Source organism: Bombus fervidus, chromosome 7 (assembly GCF_041682495.2).
Source record: "Bombus fervidus isolate BK054 chromosome 7, iyBomFerv1, whole genome shotgun sequence".
Classification (NCBI taxonomy): domain Eukaryota; kingdom Metazoa; phylum Arthropoda; class Insecta; order Hymenoptera; family Apidae; genus Bombus; species Bombus fervidus.
The window spans coordinates 2,338,658-2,356,588 of record NC_091523.1 but is presented as its reverse complement, the minus strand read 5'-3'; the positions used below and the strand labels follow the sequence as shown (position 1 = coordinate 2,356,588).

Here is a 17,931-nt window from a genome sequence, read left to right as displayed (position 1 = left end):
TTTACTGTCTTTTGAGTACCATCGTAGAAAGTATACGTAACCAACAGAAAACTGCAACCTTTCAGTTTTATGCTTTATAGGTGTTTTTAATAATAAAATCTAGAATTGTCGAGGGACAACTAATTGCGATTAAAGTATTAAATTATAACCAGAACTTTATTGAAACGTAGAAAGGTTAATCACGAGATCGTTTAATAAAATAAACGTAGTAATTGATAAGATACTAGAACTTTTCTACGCTTGAGTTTTAATAAATTGTCATTTGGGAGCGTAACTGAAAGAAAATATTTATTCAAAAATAGAATAGAGAGATTGCTGACGAATTAAGGTCCATTTAAACGGTGTTGTTTTTTGACGTAAAATAAGCTTACAAGGAAAGACATTAAGGGATTCTAGATAGAGAAGACTGCGGTTTCCACGGGATAAGTACGGTCCACGGGAAGCAGCATTTTCCTCGCTCTAGAATGAGGAAACCATGGTGTTTCTACCTTAATAAGATAACACCCAATTCCATTCTATTATTACATAGGTAAACCATGTTTTACTACGATACTCTTTCATTAATATTATTTTCGACTCTTTCTTTTATCGTATCAAAGATAATCATCGATTAAAATGCCTGCGATTGTCAAAGTTATGCAACAGATATGCTCGTTTCGTGTATTTTATACGATATTCTGTACGATCATCGTCTCACGACGAGTAAAAACGACAGATAACTATGACTAACGTGATAAATTACACGATGAACGGAGTCTCGTTCGCGTATCGTTTCACCGTTGTAAGACACGCTAATTAAACAATCGAATTTGTTTTGGTTGCGGCTAGTAAATCGCGTGTAATCAACCAACAATTAACCAGAGCTCTGTGAACGCAGCCGATGTGTCAGTTATTTCCATTCACACGTTGCTATTCAAGAGTTGTATAACAGGGGAAGCAAAATGGTGGGAAGGTGTTGGCAACGGTTAAGCAGGCTTTCTGCACAATAATGACCAGCTATTGCACAATTGGGAATTACGCGCTGAATTTGAACCACTGCATGTTTAATTCAGAAGCCAGAGATTATTAATCTGATTTTCCACTTCTGTCGCTATGTACGTACGTATAGCGAGGATATGTTGAACATTATCAACGCGTTTCATCAAACATCAACGAACCATCTAGGCGGATATGGGTTAGACATTGGTGAGACAAATGAGAAGGTTTTTCCACGTGAACAAATGATACAAGTTTTTAAAACTCATATTGTCTGTTACATGGAACGCAGAAAAGTTGTCGACAATATACAGGGTGGTTCACGTAACTGGGACAAGTAATATGGTTGCAATTAAAAAATTATGCGGAAGAAAAGATGCGAATCATTCAAGAAATGCTATCTTTCTCGGAGAGTTTTCTTACGTGCAATTTCTTTTGGAGGTCCTTTCGTTATTCTTCATTAAAAATATCGAGAAACGTTTGGTCTATAAGACGTTTTAAACAAAGTTTAGTTAACTCGAACGAAGTCTTTCTGAAAATGCTTTGATGTTGCTTCAATATCAACATTCCACATTTTGTACATTAACTTCGATATATTCAATTTCCTACTTCCAGGAACAAATTTCTTTCACAAATTTCTCGCAGCAGAGATACGGAAAGAAATTCCTTATCAGCTAGCGAATTAACGAAAGAAAGAGTCCTGGTGGCGCTTTCATGCGAAAAGAAGCATCGTCGTTTCTCTCATAGAATAAATGTTCTATCGCGCGCGAGTACCCTTAAGATTCGTTGTAACGACCTATCTTGAAATTGTATCAAAATGAAATTTCGCGGAAGACCTTTGGAATGGCCGAATCGGACAAAAATTTGCGCCTCTCCTCTTCCTTCCCTCCGGTCACGTTTCCAGGCAACGAGGTTCTTTCGACTCGCGTCGAGGACCGCGCGCTGTTATCAAAAAAAAAAAAAAAAAAGAAAGAAAGGAGGAAAGACAGAGATAGGAAACGAGGTCCTCTCGCGTTCTTCTTCTGTTTTACTTGTTCGTGGAAGATAAAAGGAGGGACGATTGTTCTCCGTTCCCAACGAAGAGACCGCGTAAATTCCTCGCTTTGCGTGGCGATGTAACAATCAGAACGAGTCGAACCGGATCGATCGTAAAACCCCTTTCTCTGCCTGTCTTTGAGCGTTTCCTCGTAACACACAGACGATCCTCCAGCCATCTTCGAGATGATCCGGTTTGTCCTTCTCCTCAGCCTGGTCTCTCAATCGACAATAGCCCCGATCGCTTGAATTTCGAAGCAATAGCTCGCGAATGCAATCGTCTATACGGTCTGCGGGCACGGAGCGTATTCAATGAAATTCGATTATCCCGCACGATCTTATCGCTCGAGGGCAGGTGCAAGATCGTAGCAGGAACCTAGGTACATCCAATTTCCGGCGAAGAATTACTTCTCTCTCGGTCCTAAGACACCGAGGAACGCAATAGTAACCGCGATTTAACTCGCCGGTCATTGGCTACACTACTGATTCGCAGTTCTTTTGCTTACACACCTTTTCTTCCAACTTGCTCGTTCGTTCACTATTCCATTGTTGGCTTGAACTTGTAGGCTTAATTACTGTTAGATTTTATTTGAGCATTTTGTTCATTTTCAATTTTGTATGCCAGTTTCAGCTTTGAGATCTAATTGTAAGCGTGGATTTTTAAGATTAAAGATAAATAAATGTAAATTAATGGATTTTAAAACTGCTTCGATTACTCTTTGAGCATTATAAGTTGCAATATTGCCTTTATTAAACTATTCACTTTATTCACATTTATTTTATTTGGGGATTTTGTTCATTTTCAATTTTGTGTGCCAGTTTCATTATTTTTCACTATTTTTACGTATTTCATTGGGTAGGTGCGCATTTCCTTGCTCGTGCTTATTCTTCTTTTACTTTCTATCTATATTTAGCAGTCGATATATCGTCTACAAAATAATTATATTATCTTTCTCTTTTTCCAAGATTCTGCTTTGTACACTCTATTCGTTGCGCCTTAGCTCGTTCCTGCTGTTATTTAAGTTGCAATTTATCTTTACTTTCTTTTTTCCACTCCGTTACCGTCTGCAATCATCCTCTCGCTTTCCTCCTTCCCACTGCTTCTTCTTTTCCGTTTCTAATACAGATACGAGTTTCCCTTTTGCCACGTTGAAATTATGTAAAGAAGGATACGATGGCTATCTTCGTGCATGCTCGCTGCAACCACACTCCTGCTTTCCTCTTTCTTCGCTTTTTTATTTCTTCTTTTTTGCTTCTTCTTCATTCGTTCTCCTTTGCCTTTGGTAGCCTAACCACGCTGTGTACATTTGGTTCGAGGTGGGACGTCCTTAAGATTGCAACTCGCGTCGGATAGGACCGTGGCTTCGCATTGTGCGCGATTCACAGAATACACTCCGTGCCTAAGTGGCGGGAATATGATGGCTTTATCGTGGTCTAGTTGCCGGAGGAATTTTATTTCTTTGTTCTATTCCTTGTGCTCTGTCAATGATGCATTTCATTTCTCGGCGTCGTGAATTTTAAGAAATTTTTATGTCCTAATGTTTCAAAGAATTCTGTTCACCTTTCCTCTTTCTTCCTTTCCTTGCAGAACAGAGGGAAATACATGGTTAAACACGTAATTGAACGCCATCAATTTCGTTTCGATGGATCTTGTTTCAGCACGTAACATGGTAGCTATTTGTATTGAGACTTCAAAAAGATCTAGAATTTTTATTTTCAGAATTTCTAGTATTTTTCGGTCTTATAGAAATTTTAGACTTCCTAGGATTTTAATGTTTGACATATATTTTAGAGATTTGAAGATTTGCGAAATTCGTATAAAATAAATGTTTCTTCATTAATTACATTTCCTAAATTCCTTACGTTGCTGAACAACAAATTCATGTGTTTTGATAACACTGTGTAAGTCTCAATACACGTGTGTTATGAATTCCCAAGCTTTTATCTCTATATATAAAATAATTGATTCGTGAAAACACGCACGACTTATGAAGCATCAAACATTAATTTGTTTTCACGGGAAAATAAAAGTAGAAGGGTTCAATAAAAGGGCTGTAATATATTCTTACAGTGAACGATAATTTTCAAGCGATAAGGAGTAATTGCTTTATTATTAGAACCGGTAATACTTTTGAAGTATTTATATGTACAATACATTTATTCAAAATTTCAATCGCTATAACTTTTATAGTAAAGAAGTTGAAGCATTTTTAATGAAAAATATTGTCTAGATTTCGCATTTTACCACATTTCGCGTAGGAAGAGAATTTTGTTATGACAATGTAATGATACGAGTCTGGAAGTATATTTATTTTGAATATCACGGTAGGAAACAAGTTACAAATTTGATATGTGTGACATAACGTTGAATATGTTATATGTGTTACGTCGCGTGTAGTCGGTACCTGCGACGTCCCTCATGGTCAGGCCGCCGTAGCCTGCACATCGTCACACTGACCCGCAATAAACCCAAGGAACCACCATAGCCCACATCTGTTATCCATAAAGTTGCATTCTTTTGAACATCTTCGGTTTATGAGTGGTCCCTTAAAAGGGTCCTTAGGTTTATTGCACGCTCTCGCTCATTACGGAGAAAGCAGATGTGCCCAGCGAAATAGTGGGTTTTTCCCCAGGTACAAAGGCACCCAGGAGCCACAAATGCAGGAGACTTTCTCCTTGTATTTTGTTTCTTGACATTGGCTAGAACCAATGGTCATCGCGGATCGTTACCCTCACTTTTCTACCGAAAAGTGTGAACTACGAATCCGCGTTCTTAGTTCAACAAGGATACACCCACATCGAGCTTTCTTCCCAAATAGTACGAGACGGGTCAATCATTGTTCTAACACCCCTCGGACAGTCAAGTTCACTGTTCTAACACTCATCGGGCCGTCAAGTTCTAACATAACTCAGTCAAGTTCTCGTTGCTCTAACTATCAAATCGAACAATCTTCGGGTCCATCACAACGCTTTCCGACACGACGAATTCAAACACGTTCGGTTCACGTTAACTATTGTAATCCAGTGCAAATAAATATACATATATTATATAACTGTGAAGTCCAGTTATATTCCAACCCAATCACCCTTTATTCTCCCACAAGAAATAAGGGGATCGCCGTGTTCGTGCAATCGTAGCGGGAATTTACGACTCCCGTTGACGCGCTATAACGCGACCGTCTCCCCGCGACTGGACGAATTAACAATATGTATGATGAAGTAACTCAATTTACAGCTTCATGCGCAGTAAGCAAAGAAAACAGACATGAGGGAGTTATTTAAATATTTCGAAGCATTGATAAACGGTTGGTTATAGATAGAATGATTATAGATCGTGAAAGAATCTCTAAATAAAGAAATTATTATACCAAGAGAGATTGGCAATCTTATTTATAAGTTATCGCGTTTTTTCTAAATCAAGATTATCATAAAATGTATTAGACAACAAAAATTATTACAGACAAGATCTCCACACGATTCACTCAAAACAACGGACAAACAATCACGTCAACATTGGCGATAAAATCTCTATCATTTATCGAGATGTTGTTCATCAACCTTTTTCCTATCTCCTATATTAAATTTTCTATATTAAATCGTCGTAAATAAATGATCTCAACTATTATTACACTAGGGGGATAATTAGATCGATAGTGGCGGACATTGATAAATCGTGGTGCATAGTACGTGTTCAGAAACGTGTAAGAATCTCTAAAAATAAGCCAGAACCCGATAGACGGGAATTAGCGGAATCCATTCCTCGGCTATGAAGATAATCTTTGGATTACGAAGGGTGGCTGAGATAAATCTTTTCGGTGAAAATAGCTAGTGAAATGATATTAGGGCGTACTCACAGTGTACGTGCAGCATCATTCGTTTGCTGACTGATGGTGGTACTCCGTTACTCGCGATGCACAGGTAGGTGCCCATCTCGCTTCTGGTTACTTTCGACAGAGTCAGCGTTTCTCCTTCAGCAGTAGCTACTGCAATACAGAGTCAGACGGGCGGAATTAAAGATTCTGAAAAATTTTCTGAGCCGCTTGTCGAATGGGTGATTTCTCGAGTAACCGAAACGCAAACTCACCAATCTGAATTATTTACGTAGGTCTGAGCTTTTTTCTTCATTAAACGAGCACAGTGATATTTTATGGAAAATTAATTTGTAAAGGCGCTGTCAATTAGAGCAATAAAAGTGAGAAGTTTATTTGGAGACTGGCTGCTTAAAAAATGATTCATTCGAATTCGTGCAAGTAATATTTTCGCTAATTCGAAGGATTTCTCGATCGAATAAATTTGCAAGTTTGCTTTCGGTGAATCAATACGAAAGATAAAGACTAAATATATAGTTTATCAAAACTTGTTTGTTTTCCTTATTGTTTGTTTGAATTCCAGAATTTTGACATCTAAAGTGTAATGCTTCGATTGAATCTCGATGAGCTACTTACACGGTTGATTCGTTCAACCTTATCGAGTAAATAATCGAATTGGCTCTATTACTAATCAAACACATCGGATTAGATACGATACGAAGCTTAAGGTTCCGCTATCGTCCCGTTCAATTCAACACATCGATACTACTTGCTCGAACTCCTCACGAAGTGCGAGCGAACAGCAGAGGGTGAAAATGCAGTTTCACCTTCGCTTGCGAATCAGCATTTCTCTCGACGAAATGAAAATACTCGATTGTTTTATGCAAAAGAATGCATTATTGTCTCTAAAAAATATCATCTTATTTCCTACTGCATTCCCGATAATAAATATTCTTCTAAAAATTAAAACATTTTTTTGTTGAGGAATCCATGGACCCTATATTTGAATAACTAAAGTAATCTCGAAAAATATCAAAGAAGAGAGGAGTAAAAGTAAACCGGTTCTTCGAACCAGACATGCTTGCGTTACAAGTCTTTTGTACTGAAACTCGATCTTACCTTTAAATTGGTACTATTTTTCAAAAACGTATACTTGAATTTTTCTATGAAATTCTACGAATTCAACAGACGAAGCGATTCGAAGTGGAAATAAAACTGGAGGACTTTACAAGATAATGCGAGTAACGTGAGTTTATTCGTATACTGCTGAAATTTTTATTCTTCAAATTATTTCTAATATTTCGCTATCTAACATAAAAAAAAAAAAAAAAAAAAATGCGCGTGCCTTCCTTGAAAAGAAACTTCAAGAAACGACGTGAGATTTTTTTTTCACAAATTGACGCGTGGTTTCATATTTGTCACGTCTAGTGAATAATCTACTATGAATGAGATTGGAATTTATATGTTCTATTATCTTACGATGTTAAAGTATGAATTATTTTCCTTAAATTGTTTACGTCTATAGCGTGCACGTCGAGTTTGAAAATTATTTCTTCGCTGAGAATATATCAAATTACTGGTTCATTCAATGGCTGTCAAAATTCTACTTAAGTCGGCATTGTGACAAGTATCGAGGCGACGAATATTTGCATGATTCGATGCAACGAGAAGGAAAACATTGAAATATGAGTGGCGACAGTTTCGTTTCGCTCACGAGTTCAGTAGCCTGAGGAATTATCGTATATCTTACACTTTAAAATCGATTTCATAATCACCGAAGTATGAAAATATGCGAAAATTATCATGCAAACTATATTACGAATGTAAAAAAATTTGTCGCAAAAAGAGAAAAGTATGTTGGGGTGTTTTAACTCGTTGGATGTACCATCATACGTCGAATGCGTCGACTTCGTAAAAGTTAATTTATAAAAGTTCGTTTGATTTTTGCTGTAATTTATTCCATTTTTGACATAGAAAAACTTCTATTGTTCGAAATTCTAGTCACAAGATGCATGAATTTGCTGAAATTTCGCTTGTACCACATATCAGTTGACACAGTTGCCTCGATCAGAAAAGGGGAGCTCTTCAAAAAATTGTGATTTATGAATCGAAATGTAAGAGGTGAAGTTGACGAATTGACTTCAATTTCGATATTATCCCTGTTTTCCGATTTCAATCCGATGTTTTATACGAGCCGCTTTACTTACATCGAAAATATATTATCATATTATATACACGTCATTGGCATCGCCATTTTGCAATCTTTTCGCATACTCAAAGTCGATCCAGCTAACATATAAATCGTCATTTATTCAGTGTTGATTGACATAATGTAAATTATACGGTATCGTTATTTTCGAAATTGCCGATATTTTTGTATGAATACTGAAATCATTGATAAAACCGAAGGATACAAAAAGATTACTATCAATATAAATCACAAATAAAATTCCAAAAGCCCATACATATTTTCCATGGAATATCCAGTAATTTTATCATATTTACATATAATACCTGTCATATAGAGCCGTGAAAGAAAATTTAATAATGAAAATGGAGCTGAAATAATTGAAATATCAGGTAGAATAATATTTTCGAGTTGTTTAATCCGGGTTAGGCAATCGGTAATCAAAAACGCGACTTATAAAGAGTATTATCTTTTTCAAAAAATGATCGTATTAAAGAAATACAACCAGTGCAAAAATACTCGACGTATTTCCAACTGATGTAATGAAGATAAAAACCGAACATAACTGGAGACGCAATCACGGGTTTGTAGGTTTTGTAAACATACTCACTTTTCGTTTTGCCACCGGACGATCCGGCACGGGAAATAATCTCGGCGCCATCTTCTCGCTTCCATACGATCTCAGGTTTTGGATAGCCGCGAGCCTTGCAGACCAGTTTTGCGGATCCGCCCTCAGGTACCATCAAGTCGTTCGAGGTCTCTTCGGATATTATGTCCGGCGGTATCACCACTTCTAGAAACGCGCTCTGTAAATTCAATACACCAAGGTATCGGTATTATTATGCTCTATTGCAGAGAGAATATGGCAATATTATCATATAATCCGAAAAAGGATAATTCTTTAATTTCATGAAATCAACGAATTATTTTCGTTTAATAGCTCGATCCAGGGGAATCGTGATAATGTATTTTAACTTCTAGCCTCGAAGACGTTTAATTATTAAGCGGATTTTAATTAAGCTGGGACAGGAAACGGTAATATTTCTGCCATGTAAATTCCGAAAATTTTAGAACATAATTCGTTGAAATTTAGCCACCTCCGTCTATGCGGGTGCAGACCGTCGGAAAACACTACCTTCACCAAGCACAGAACGGATTTCACTTTGAAATGAATGCCTTCCATACCAAAGCATTGCGTACAATAAAAATCTGACCCGGATCTACGGTAAAAAGATTCTCTACTTCTCCGACCATTTTCCTTTCCTTTCCCACTCTTTCTCCGCTCTTCTTTTTTTTCTTCCTTTCTTTATTTTTTTTTTTTCATTTCATTTCTTTTTTTTTTCTTCTTATTGCACGACTTGCTATTTCAAAGGATAATTTATTCGTACCTGACTCTTCATAGGATCCGTGTTGACTTGACACATGTAAATGCCTCGATCTTCTCGGCGTACCCCACGAATATTCAACGTCCACGTGTTGTAGTCACTGTGTGTTACTGATAAACGCGCGTTGTTCGTGATCACGTGTTCGTGAATCGCCAGGACTGCCTTGGTGTCTGCTTTGATCCACGCCACCTGACCTCACAAACCCATTTCTTAACACACTGCGCTATTTCTTCGTCCATGTGCACGGTACCGCTTGCGCGGCACTGGCGAAAACTTATCGCTAACAATATGCACAGACTCGATGTTTTAATACCTTAATTGCTAGATAATTCCGCGTAGAACTCATTTTCGAAACGATCTCGACTCGTTTCATATCCTTTGTCATGGAAATGAAACATGCTCGAATTCGAGTTTATCCATAATTAATCGATGAAAGTGATTGCTCGTCGTTAAAATTCCTTTTTGTGAATGAAAAGTTCATAAGAACGAAACTAGCGATTATAAATACGTTGTTACTTAAGACCATCCTTTAATATCCCTTTTAATATTCTTTAAGGTTATAGGCTATGATTTGGAATAGTTTTTTACGTAATAGTTGACATTTTTATAAAAGTAGGCTTTAACGCATTACGTTACGTTTCGGATTAATTGCATGTAAAAAATTGAAAAAAGAAAGCCGAACGAATGGTCGAACTGGAAAATACTTGTTCTAGAATGAAGAATGCGCGGATGTACCATTTTCATCGTCGCTATTTTCAACTAGTTTTATCACGTTTCAAGAGCATTAAAATTTCAAACTATTGAACAAACTTATGCAGGAAAAATATAATTACGTAACGTTGCGCTTATGAGAAATATGATAGGAGAAGATGCGTTATAGAAAGATAAACTTCATTATACCGTAGTTTATCTTTCCCTCTGGTTTTTCTATCCTTAAACAGAAAATACGACTCGTTCCAATTGCATGATTACTTTGCATTTTAAAATAGTGAGAATAATATTCGTTCCACTATTTTACCTTTCCCGTTTACACAAGTATTTATAAATTAAATCTCGCACTTGATTTAACTATCGATTGTACGAATGTTTTTACGACGCGTTATTTTATAGAAATTCTTTTAAATTGGCAAGATCAAAGGAATTCACAATCCTGTCAAAGAGTAATTAAAGTTTCTCTCTAGCATTTAAGCATGCTCCATTTCCGCATGGATTTTATAACGCTATAAAGATTTAATCAGTTTCGTAATAATAAAAGGACGAATTGATTCTTTTTGCAATACATATGCTTGCAGAAGAAATTAACAAAGATTTATTTAGAAGGAATATACTGTTTAGTACAGAATACGTTGTTTTCTCAGAATACTGATATTAATGTTAATGTAGATATTTTTTTAGATTCTTCTGCAAAATATGTATCGAACCAAGTATTTTAATCTCTTAATATTTTCCTGCAAAACTTATTAAATACCAGACTTCTAATATTTTTATTTTCTTCTTTTATACGATAATTAATTTTTTTCTGAATTCATTATATCTATTTCCCTGTTCAAAGTACCTAAAGAAACTTCCTATATCGTATTTTCTCAATTTCAATTTCTTAGATCGTTAATTCTTAACATCTCGTTGTGTAGGATACTTTTTATTTTATTTTAAAGACGTATTATATCTGCACATATTAATGATATTAGATTATATATATAAACTATAATTTTTTACATTGAGAAATCCTACGACGACTAGACTACGAGACACCTACAATATCAACGAGGCATTTCACATCATATGCTTAAACTTAAATTCAATCGATTATTTCTCAGATAAACTTTCTTTAATTGTTTTTGATGATTGTCAGATTTTATATCTTTATACAACAGAGTAATCTTCTCAATAGATAGACTTTAATTTTAATATTGATTAGTGCCATCATTACAATTAAAAAGAAATATTTCAAACTTAATTAACCAATATGCGTAAAATTGCGCTTTGTTTAAACACTTTATCGACCCTCAAAACCCAGATATTTCACCGCAATGCGAAAAATATTATCCAATTTTACTAAGTTATACCGTGAAGGCAACAATCCGAGATACAGTAGACGAAGTTCATTTTCCAACGTCAACATTTTCCTTCCGAATGCAGCTCGGTCTGCTATAGATGTACGCGAAGTTTTGGCGGGAAGTTTTCTTATTTCGCATAGATATTATTGGCACGAAATTGAACCGGCGGCATGTCGAATATCTGACCTCGCGTCGCTTTGATAGGCTATCTATCAACCAACAAAAGAGGTCTGCGGTTCTTATCGATAACTCGAAAGCGGAGTGTACAGAGAAGGCAGCTGGAGAGGTTTACGGAGAAGCTGCGAGGGTTGAGGTGGAGGATCGCGTTTGGAAGCGGCAGTGGAAAGGAGAGAGAGAGAGAGTGAGAAAGAGAAAGAGAGGAAGAGAGGGGGGGGGGAGACAGAGAGAGAGAGAGAGAGAGACCAACCAGTAGCTAGAAGCTAGAGAAAGCGGGGTGGAGGGCTTTGAGTGTTTGGTAGTGACGGCCCTGTGAGTGCCTCCACTTATAATACATTATACGAGGATAGTAAACCCTCTTCTCCCTTTCCTTCTACTTGCCCTTCGCCATCCTGAGCAGCTCCAAAAACGAGCTCTCTTCGGGAACTGAAAAAGTCCCCCGGACGACAGATGCGCGCGATTCTGAAACATTTATGCCACTTTCCCGCCCCTCGGTGTCCCATCGTCCTCTGCGATGGACCTTTTGCTTTTACGTCGTTCTTCTTTTCGAGATTCATCGATGGATGATTAATCTGTTTTGGGATATCGAGCTTTGGAACTTCCGAACACTATAAACACGTGTATCCGTCGATCCTAGAATTAATTTCGTTCGATTGCACGAGGCCATTTGCCCAAAGGCTATTATTTGGTATTTGGTATGATAGGATATTGTTTAACACTTTTCAGTTTGCGGCAATATCTGGTTTAATTTATATCTTCCTTTAGGGTATTAATATTTAAAAAGATCCCCAATAATACAATATTTATAAAACTATCGCACACCATCAAACCGTAGTATTGTATTATTTCATTTGAATAATTTTATAGTTTTATAAAGAGCACCACCCTTATCATCCGCTGGTTGTAATTAACGGTTTCTCATTGCCTACGTTACTGTTTTATTTAAACAGCTCCACAGCCTTTTCATAAATTTAAGCTCCGCGTACATGCCTAAGGAAACTGCGTCGAAACGCGGAACGCTTGTCGGTTCCGAGGCTCCACCTCTTTCTTTCGATCTTTCAACGAGCTGGCTGGTCGAAATATTCAGGGAAAGTCGAAAGTCGCGGCACGATCTTCGCTCAGAGGATCGTATACACGAAAGAAGGGAAACCCCTTTCTCGTTCGGAGAACTCTTCGCCGTTTGGCCGCGAAATCCACCCCCGAGGAAGGGTTGAGAACTATTGGATTTAAGAAGCCGCGTGAAACGTTAAAATTGTCTATTCTTAAGACTTTTTAATATTTTTGAAGACGCTTTGTCATTTTGAAATATCGTACCGTTTTAGAGCTACGAAATTAGTTAAAAGTCATGGTAAAGTAGACGTGACCGGAAACGTTAAGTGTCGCAGCAAAATTAGCTCTTTCCGGTGCTGTCGCGTCTTTGAGAACAAGAAAGTAGAAAACATAAGAGAAAACAAACTTGAAGGAGCTTGCACATATAGAAGAGAGGGAGAGGGGGAGAGGGGGAGAGTAATAATGACGGAGAAAGGAAAAAGAACGATGTGGAAGAGGAAAGGAATGATCCAGTAACGGTGTCTCGCGAGCAGTCGCAAATTTACAGCACAATGAGCAGTCCACGACTTTAAAGAGCTGAACTCTATGGAAACGAGTTTATCTTAAGCGAAAGACGCCTTCCGCCTAATGCAGTTTTCCCTACGCATTTTCAACTGGCGATCGGTCTGGCGGCCTCGTACCTTTGTCGAGGGTGAAAAATAAGGACTACTAAAGGAACTTGAAGCAAAAGGAAAAGTGAAGAAGAAAAAGGATAGGAAGCGTGTACACGGAGAGGAAGATAGAAAGCGAGAGAGAAGAATAGATAGGATAAGAGGATGGGAGCGTGGATAGGCGACGATGGAGCAGACGAAAGGCGAAAGAGAGCGAAACAGAGGAGGGGGGAAGGACGTGGAACCCTAGTCAGATATAATATCACACTATGTGCACCTATCTACCGTGGTCTCCATTCTCGGCCCTCTTTCATATGCAAAACCATCGTCGGCGCTCTATTGTGGCGCATTGTGGGATCAGGAGCCTCGTCGGTCCAGTCTACCACACCTCGTTTATTTCCCGCCATCTTCTCGCTCATGCCCTCCTTCCACGACCACCTAACTTCTCTCTTTCGTCTTCTTTTTCATCCTTCTTCTCGTTTTCTTCCCTGCCTTATCCCCTTTTCTCTGTTCGTACGACTGCATTCTCCCCTGTCCACCGACTATTCTTTTATTTTCTCGACTTCTGTTTTCGGTAGCGAGCTACGGCTGTTCCTTTCAACGGCATGCAGATAAATGGATAAGCTTGCTAATTAAAAGTTTCGCAGGGCCCGATCCCTTTCTTCGTATCCTGCTGCTGCTTCCTGTCGTCACCCCTCCTCTCACGCTGTCTAATGTTATTTCATCGTCTTCCTATTCTCCTTCATCCGTTTCCGTTTCTTCTGCTTGCATTTGGCCTCTCTGCTCGCGCTTCGTTATATTCAAACGGCCACCGGTTCTATTTGGTTGTCGCTGCCGGCCGGCTTTACGCTCGAGATTTCAGAAAGCATTATTCCCTCACTAGCCTTTGTTCCCTGGCCTCTGCTTTTTGCAACTGGGGACAACTTTAAATGTTAGTATTTATTACTGCAGAGTGCTCGGTTCGCAGCAGATTACTGTGACGGTTTTACACACGCAGCATCGCGCGATTAACCGATTGTATCAAGCGAGCCTCATGATATTGTGGCTTACGCGTCTACGGCTACACGTGACCGTCAGTTTTCTTCGTCATCATCGGCTGTTTTCATCGGCAGAAGGGTTGCATGGTTTGTTGAATCCCGTCGCTTGGTTAACGATTTATCTTGCTTCGGCCTGTTGGCTATTTTATTTTACTTGTTTTCGGACTTATTTCTTCTATTTATTTCTCCTTACCGTCGAAAGGCCTAGCAACTTTGCAACGATTAGTCACGAAAGTTTTTTTCATAAAAATGTTATCCTTTTACTATGGTATCGTGTCTATACTGTGCGAAATGAATTTTAGATTGCTCGTTTCGAGATTACTTTGTTGGTTCTTTGACATTACACGGTTCGACAGCCTTGCAGCGCTAAGCCATGCGAGCTACCTATATCATGTAAAATAAGAGTCTGTCTTCAAAAGATAGTTTTATAAAGTTTAAGTTTTGTCTTTGTAGAATTATACAAGGATTGGTTGTTTCGAGATATTTAATTCCTAATAATCTTCTTTGTGAAGCCCGTGATAATTAGCGCTGATGTTTATGCTTTTCTCGACGACATTGTAATAAAGTTGCACCTGTCTTTTATATGTAAAGTAGCTTCATAGTTCACGTTTCTTTGGTTCGTACTTTTATCAAAGTTTTTTCCCTTTCATTTCTTTCTACGTACGGATGATACACAGGATATTTCTATAGTATCTGTTCCTAATAAACTTGTTACAGAAATACAGTCGGTCGATTCGTCGCGTCAACAACAGCATAAGTGGAATTGATGTGTAGATGTCCTTTTTTATTCTTAACTTACGTTAATTTAACTTAGTATATTAAATTAGTTTCTCAAGGACTAAAATGATGTCAACGGGATATTTTAATTTATCATTTTGATCAATCCATTCTATTTTTGCATGTAATTTAGAAATAAATGGGATATATGTAATCTAGAAATAAAATATCTAGTTAGTCATCTGCTTGTATGCGTTTTTCATTCTTCAAATTCAATATTGAGAATCGACGGAACTATCGTTTCTTTGAATTATAACCGTTTTTATGCAATTTTTTCATAATTAATAGGCATAACACGATATTGCAAGGAACCGTCAATAAACGACAGATTCGATTTTTTTCTTCGCGTTTATAACGAAATTTATGTACGCCAGACCAATGACGGATCGAAGATAAAATAGAGAAAGGTACGTGACGACCATCGACGATAGGAAATAATACTTCTAAAATATGACCTGGATTGCTTTTATTCCTCTCTTATTCTGTTTGTTTAGGTAATAATCCTTTGAAATGTTGGTAGCATACTTTTATTGTATAGGTTAAATATAATATCAATATTGAACGTAGGTCACAGAAAGCAATATAAAAATTATTTGAAAAATCTGGATACTTCTTTGGGACAAAAATCGTTTTTGAATAATTTTCACTGCTTGTAGAAAACGTTTCATCGAACATGTGGGATTTTTATAACTTAAGCTTTCAAACGAGATAACAATTCCTATAAATTTTAATAATTTCCCAATAGTTTTTCAAGTTCACTTCATTTTTCGTAAATGTCAAAATATTTATTATAGGAAATATATAAGTGTATTTAGTGTTTCCAACTTTATGAGATATATTTCTTTATGGACGATCAGTGTATTATTTGAATCATCGGCTACAAAATTCATCGGATACTTTATGTAGTTCACATGTTATGCTGTTAATTAAACAGATTATTTCGCGGCGTGTACCAGGGAGATATGAATTTTGAAACCGTCTGCTTTTGATACATGTACATTCGTCCGAGGCAAAGGCTTAACTTAATCTTCCCGACTTTGACGTAATTAGTATCATGCGCTAAACAAGATAAAATTTGGCGGAGCATATTTATGAATCTGTATATTTCTTCCCTTGGACTTACCTCATTTTTCAATTTTCGATTAACTGTTTAATATTCTCGGATTCCGGCGATCTCCTGTACAACTTGTATTGATGCCTTTAATATAAGTATTCGTTTAAATCACGGTTTTATCTCGCCTCCATTTTATTCGTTTCGACAAACGAGTAACATATATTTCAGATACGGTGATCCGTGAGTATTGATCGCTATAGGGAATTTTCTCGATTCAACGTTTTATTTAAAAATAGGAAAGGGACGAACCAATGATTTTCTTCTATTCTGGCTTGCAAATTTTTATATATTGCTATTCACCGACAATATCAAAGATTTTCAACCGGAGTCGCAATTTTTGTTAACAGTAAAAATGCAATTTTGTGAAGCACATAATCTATACAATACAATGTATGCTGATATTGAGAAAATTAATAAAATTACTCTATCGAGGGAATCACTTTTCAAACATTTTAAAAACAATTACAAATTATATTTACAAAGTTTTGATATTTAAACGTATGAAAAACGAAGGAAAGAGTTTCTTCGGGACTTGGCTATAGAGTCTCCACCAATTCCATACAAACCCTGATAATTTCACTAGAGAAGGCGTCTATCTTATTAGAAATTCCTTCGAGCGTCTGTCACAAGACTCTCTAATCTTTGGACTTGGAGGTTCTTCATTTCGTAGAATTTCAATTTCGCAGGAACCATTCTTTACAAAATCGTACTTTCTTTTAAACATCGCGGCATATTGTGACGCGTACTCTTAAGCGCGTTTAAGATGAACCACGTCTTATGGCTAGTCATGTATGTTTCAACCACGATGAACGAGTAATTGTTTTAACGCGCGAAACGCAATACGATTTTCCGTGCCCATAAAACTGTTTCGTCCTTTTTTTCTTTTACAATGAAAACGGTTATTTCCTCCGTTTGCGATTACTTGTTCAGTCATTTTTCTTGGCTGGCATCCTTTTTTTTCTTTTGATGATAGTAGTAAATAATTCTTTTGCGATGAGAAAGAGAATGGCAAATGTGCGACGCTCGCTCATAAATCTCTTTAAAGACCGTGTGCAAGAGGAGCAATGGATATGGTAATAATAGATTATAAACAACGGAGTGGAGCTATTTCAGAATTGTCACAGTGAATTTCGAATTTTATCTTGAGGTTCTGTTATGCTGCGTATGACAGGCTTTCGTTGAATGCGAAGCTTTATGCGTTTTGACGGATCAGCTTCCGATGTCTCGTGATTTTCGTACAAAACGAGCCGGTGCTTTGCTTAATAATTCGCCGTGGAGCTGTTAAAAATCGTTTGAGAACGATAAATTCAATCTAACATTTCTGGCGATTCGACCATTAATAATAATTCGACGATTGAAGAGAACCCGTTAAATCGGTTAAATCTATCAATAATTAACGCTACGGAGTGTTTTCAGCAGTTAGTAAATGACACTTAATTTCGTCCGATCTTTAAAAAGAATAATAGAATTGTAATTTTTATGGCACTATTTCCTTTCGTTCAATTTCGAGAAATTGGGAGTTTAAAGTTTACTGTAATGGAATAGTCTTTCATTTTTCATTTTCTATTTTCGTGGACTCTTTAACTCGATGATAAATCTTACCAACATTATCTTAATTTATTCTCTGCTTGTTACTGTAATTTAAATATTTGATAAAAAATATCTTACGTTTGTTAT

The 17,931-nt window shown here is 37.1% G+C and overlaps 1 protein-coding gene across 2 annotated transcripts in view; it reads right to left on the bottom strand.

Moving 5' to 3' along the window:
* Positions 1-17,931, bottom strand: part of LOC139989249 (lachesin) — a 194,772-nt gene that overhangs the window by 29,816 nt on the left and 147,025 nt on the right. For both annotated transcript variants that reach the window (XM_072007432.1, XM_072007431.1), the window contains exons 4-6: positions 9,396-9,581; positions 8,618-8,813; positions 5,865-5,993 (exon numbers count right to left, since the gene is read on the bottom strand). In XM_072007432.1, the coding sequence (XP_071863533.1) occupies positions 5,865-5,993; positions 8,618-8,813; positions 9,396-9,581 (511 nt within the window). The remainder of the gene's footprint in view (positions 1-5,864; positions 5,994-8,617; positions 8,814-9,395; positions 9,582-17,931) is intronic.